Source organism: Plasmodium fragile, assembly GCF_000956335.1.
Source record: "Plasmodium fragile strain nilgiri unplaced genomic scaffold supercont1.123, whole genome shotgun sequence".
Classification (NCBI taxonomy): Eukaryota; Apicomplexa; class Aconoidasida; order Haemosporida; family Plasmodiidae; genus Plasmodium; species Plasmodium fragile.
In genome coordinates this window covers 15,640-18,291 of record NW_012192703.1, presented here as the reverse complement: position 1 = coordinate 18,291, position 2,652 = coordinate 15,640, and the positions used below count along the sequence as shown (strand labels likewise).

At 49.1% G+C, this 2,652-nt stretch overlaps 1 protein-coding gene across 1 annotated transcript in view; it reads right to left on the bottom strand.

Moving 5' to 3' along the window:
- The window catches only part of AK88_05374 (uncharacterized protein), a gene marked incomplete at both ends in the record, with an annotated part of 7,918 nt that extends 5,598 nt beyond the window's left edge, over positions 1-2,320 (bottom strand). Inside the window, 3 exons of the mRNA XM_012482976.1 lie at positions 41-136; positions 617-2,003; positions 2,243-2,320. Of these exons, the coding sequence (XP_012338399.1) occupies positions 41-136; positions 617-2,003; positions 2,243-2,320 (1,561 nt within the window). The remainder of the gene's footprint in view (positions 1-40; positions 137-616; positions 2,004-2,242) is intronic.
- Positions 2,321-2,652: the final 332 nt, after the last annotated feature.

Sequence of the window (2,652 nt, the reverse complement as noted above, 5' to 3'; positions counted from 1 at the left end):
GCTACACTTCCCCCGCCGGTGCCGCCGCTACCGCTTGCACCCGATTGATTTGGGTTCGGGTTGGGTTTAGGTTTGGGTGGATTGAGAGGAGGGGGGTCATCGTTGACGCTACTGCCTCCATCGGGCACGGCATCGCCTGAACATTTGGTGAATGGGGAGACAGGGAAAGGGAAGGAAGAAGGATGTGATGAAACTGAACTTATGCAGCGGTGGTGGCACATGGTTGGTTGTCCACATGATCCGTCGATTGTGGTTGGCCATGTTGCGAACGGTGGGTCGCTGGTGCCACCCCGGGAAAAGACTCTCTCTCTGTCTCCCACAACACAACACACAGTGTGTGTCTGTGTTTGTCTGTGTCGACATGTGTCTACGTCTACGTCGACGTCTACATCCCACGGCGGTCTCTGCGCCCCGTGGCTCGGCCGCTCACTGTCCCCGTCTCATTCTCATTCTACGTGTGGTTGTTCTCGCTCTCTGCGTGGTGTCTCTCCCTCTGTGTCTGCGGAAAAGTTGTTGTTTCATTTTTTGTTGTTTTTGTTTTTTTTTTTTTTCCTTCTCGCCCACTGGTATACTCAGGGTACCGACAATGGGATGTGGACCCCGTGGTGCACATTACCTGTGACATCCACGTCTTTGTGCGGGTCCGTGCATTCAGGTGTGGAGGGTGGTGTTAAGAAAGAAATTTCCACACTTGCCTGATTACCGTCCTTGTCTATGCTCCTGCTTTCTTGCTTCTTCACAACTTTCTCACATGTTGTCTTAGACTTCTTACCTGCATTCTTTGATCCTGCCTGTGGTGGTGGTGGAGGTGGGGGTTGTTGTCCAGGTCCTGGGCCTTGACCCGGTCCTTGTCCCGTGGATGCCGTGTCCCCTGCTGCAGGTGCTGGTAATACTGGGGATGCCGGTGCTTGCGGTTGCGCTCCTGGTGCCGCGGACCCCGGCGGTTTCCCTACCGGGTCTTCTGCTCCCGATGGATGTGTTCTTCCTACGTCTGTGTTTCGTGCTCCTTGTGACGGACTTCCCCCTGTACTCCCTTTTCCTGATGTGCCTTCTGGTGATGGTGCCGAGGGCTTCGCCGCTTCCTGGTCTCCTCCTGCTGCATCTGCCGGTTTTGTGGTTGCCGGCTGGGCCGGGGCGGGTTTGGTAGGGGCGGGTTTGGCGGAGGCGGGATGAACGATCACTGCGTTTAATTGCGCTTTCACTTGCTCGATGGCTTGGTTCATTACCCCCTCGATTTCTTCATGCCTTTTATCGTCTGCCTCTGCCCCAGAAGGGTACGTGGGTGCTGACGCACCGGACGGCCTTAATCGTTGCTCCTCCTGCTTCATTTCCTGCTGCAGTTCTTTCAAAATTCCTGTAACCTTCTTCGTTACTTCATCTTTCGTTTGTTTGTCTTCTTTCTTGTCTTTTTCCTCCTGTGTCTTCCCGACCGCTAGCTTTACCTGTGCTCCCTTACACTCCCCGCTTATTTGTTCGTGCTCAAGTTTCTTCTTCATCTGTTCATTCTGCTTCAGCCAGTCCTTCATCTTATTCCTCGTGTTCCAAGTCTTCAAATCTATCTGCTTGTACATACCGCGCTTACAATGCTGCTGGCCCCACATGTCGCTCATTGATGGCCACATGTGGTCCACCACCCACCATGCGTAATATGTGCCCCAGTGACCCTCGCACGAGTCTTCCCTCAGTATATCTTGGTATATATCCGCTATGGTGCATCTCATTATTCCCTTTATTTCCTTATCCTTCCCCTCGTTCTCCTCTGCGTTTGTCCGTGCTGCGTCAGTCCATGCATTTGCAAAGTATATCGCTTGCGTCATGAGTCTGCATATAACTCGTTCTTTGCTCCGATCCATCTTCCTTTGTGGTTGGTCTGTCATCCCGTGCTCTAGTGGATGTTCCCAGTATGCATTACCGCAGTTAGCAGCATGTTCCTCTGCATTTGGATCGTTCATATCCGTAATAAAAATCTGCATTTGTGTTTGCATATCGTGCCATAACTTACTCTGCGGTGAACACAATGCACATATAGCTATGTGGTCGCACAGTATTATTCACCAACCTGTGCAATCATCTAATTATATTTGTCCCTTGCTGCCTGTTACATGTAAATGTGCCGTATGGTGCACATATGAAGCACGCACATGTTCGACATGCTGCTACGCTTTAGTATGCTGCGCTTATACACACATATATGCGGCCTGGTGCACACCGCCGCACGCGGCCTGTATGTATAGGAAATTACCTGAAAATCCTCAGTATGCTCCGTTAGTTTCCTATCCAACGCATACTCTCTCAATATTTTCGCTAAATCAGCCTCCATTGTGGTCGCAGCATAACAACATAGAAAAGATCAGTCCTGGCAGAATGCGCGTACCCGTCTACATATGTTGCACAAGTGCATTACGTACAATGTCTACGTATGGAATGTAATCCTGTATAGCCACTACACATGAAAATTCTTCCTAAAGGAACTCTAGCATCCACGTTAAGAGACGGGGGTATGTATCACAAAAATCATATAATCTATGGCTACATGTACACTCCTTATTCTTATATTAAGAATAAGGAACACTAAAAACAAAAATAATAAATACGAGTAAAAAGAAGAACAAAAATAAGATAGAAATAAAAGAAAAAAAAAAAAAAAAAAAA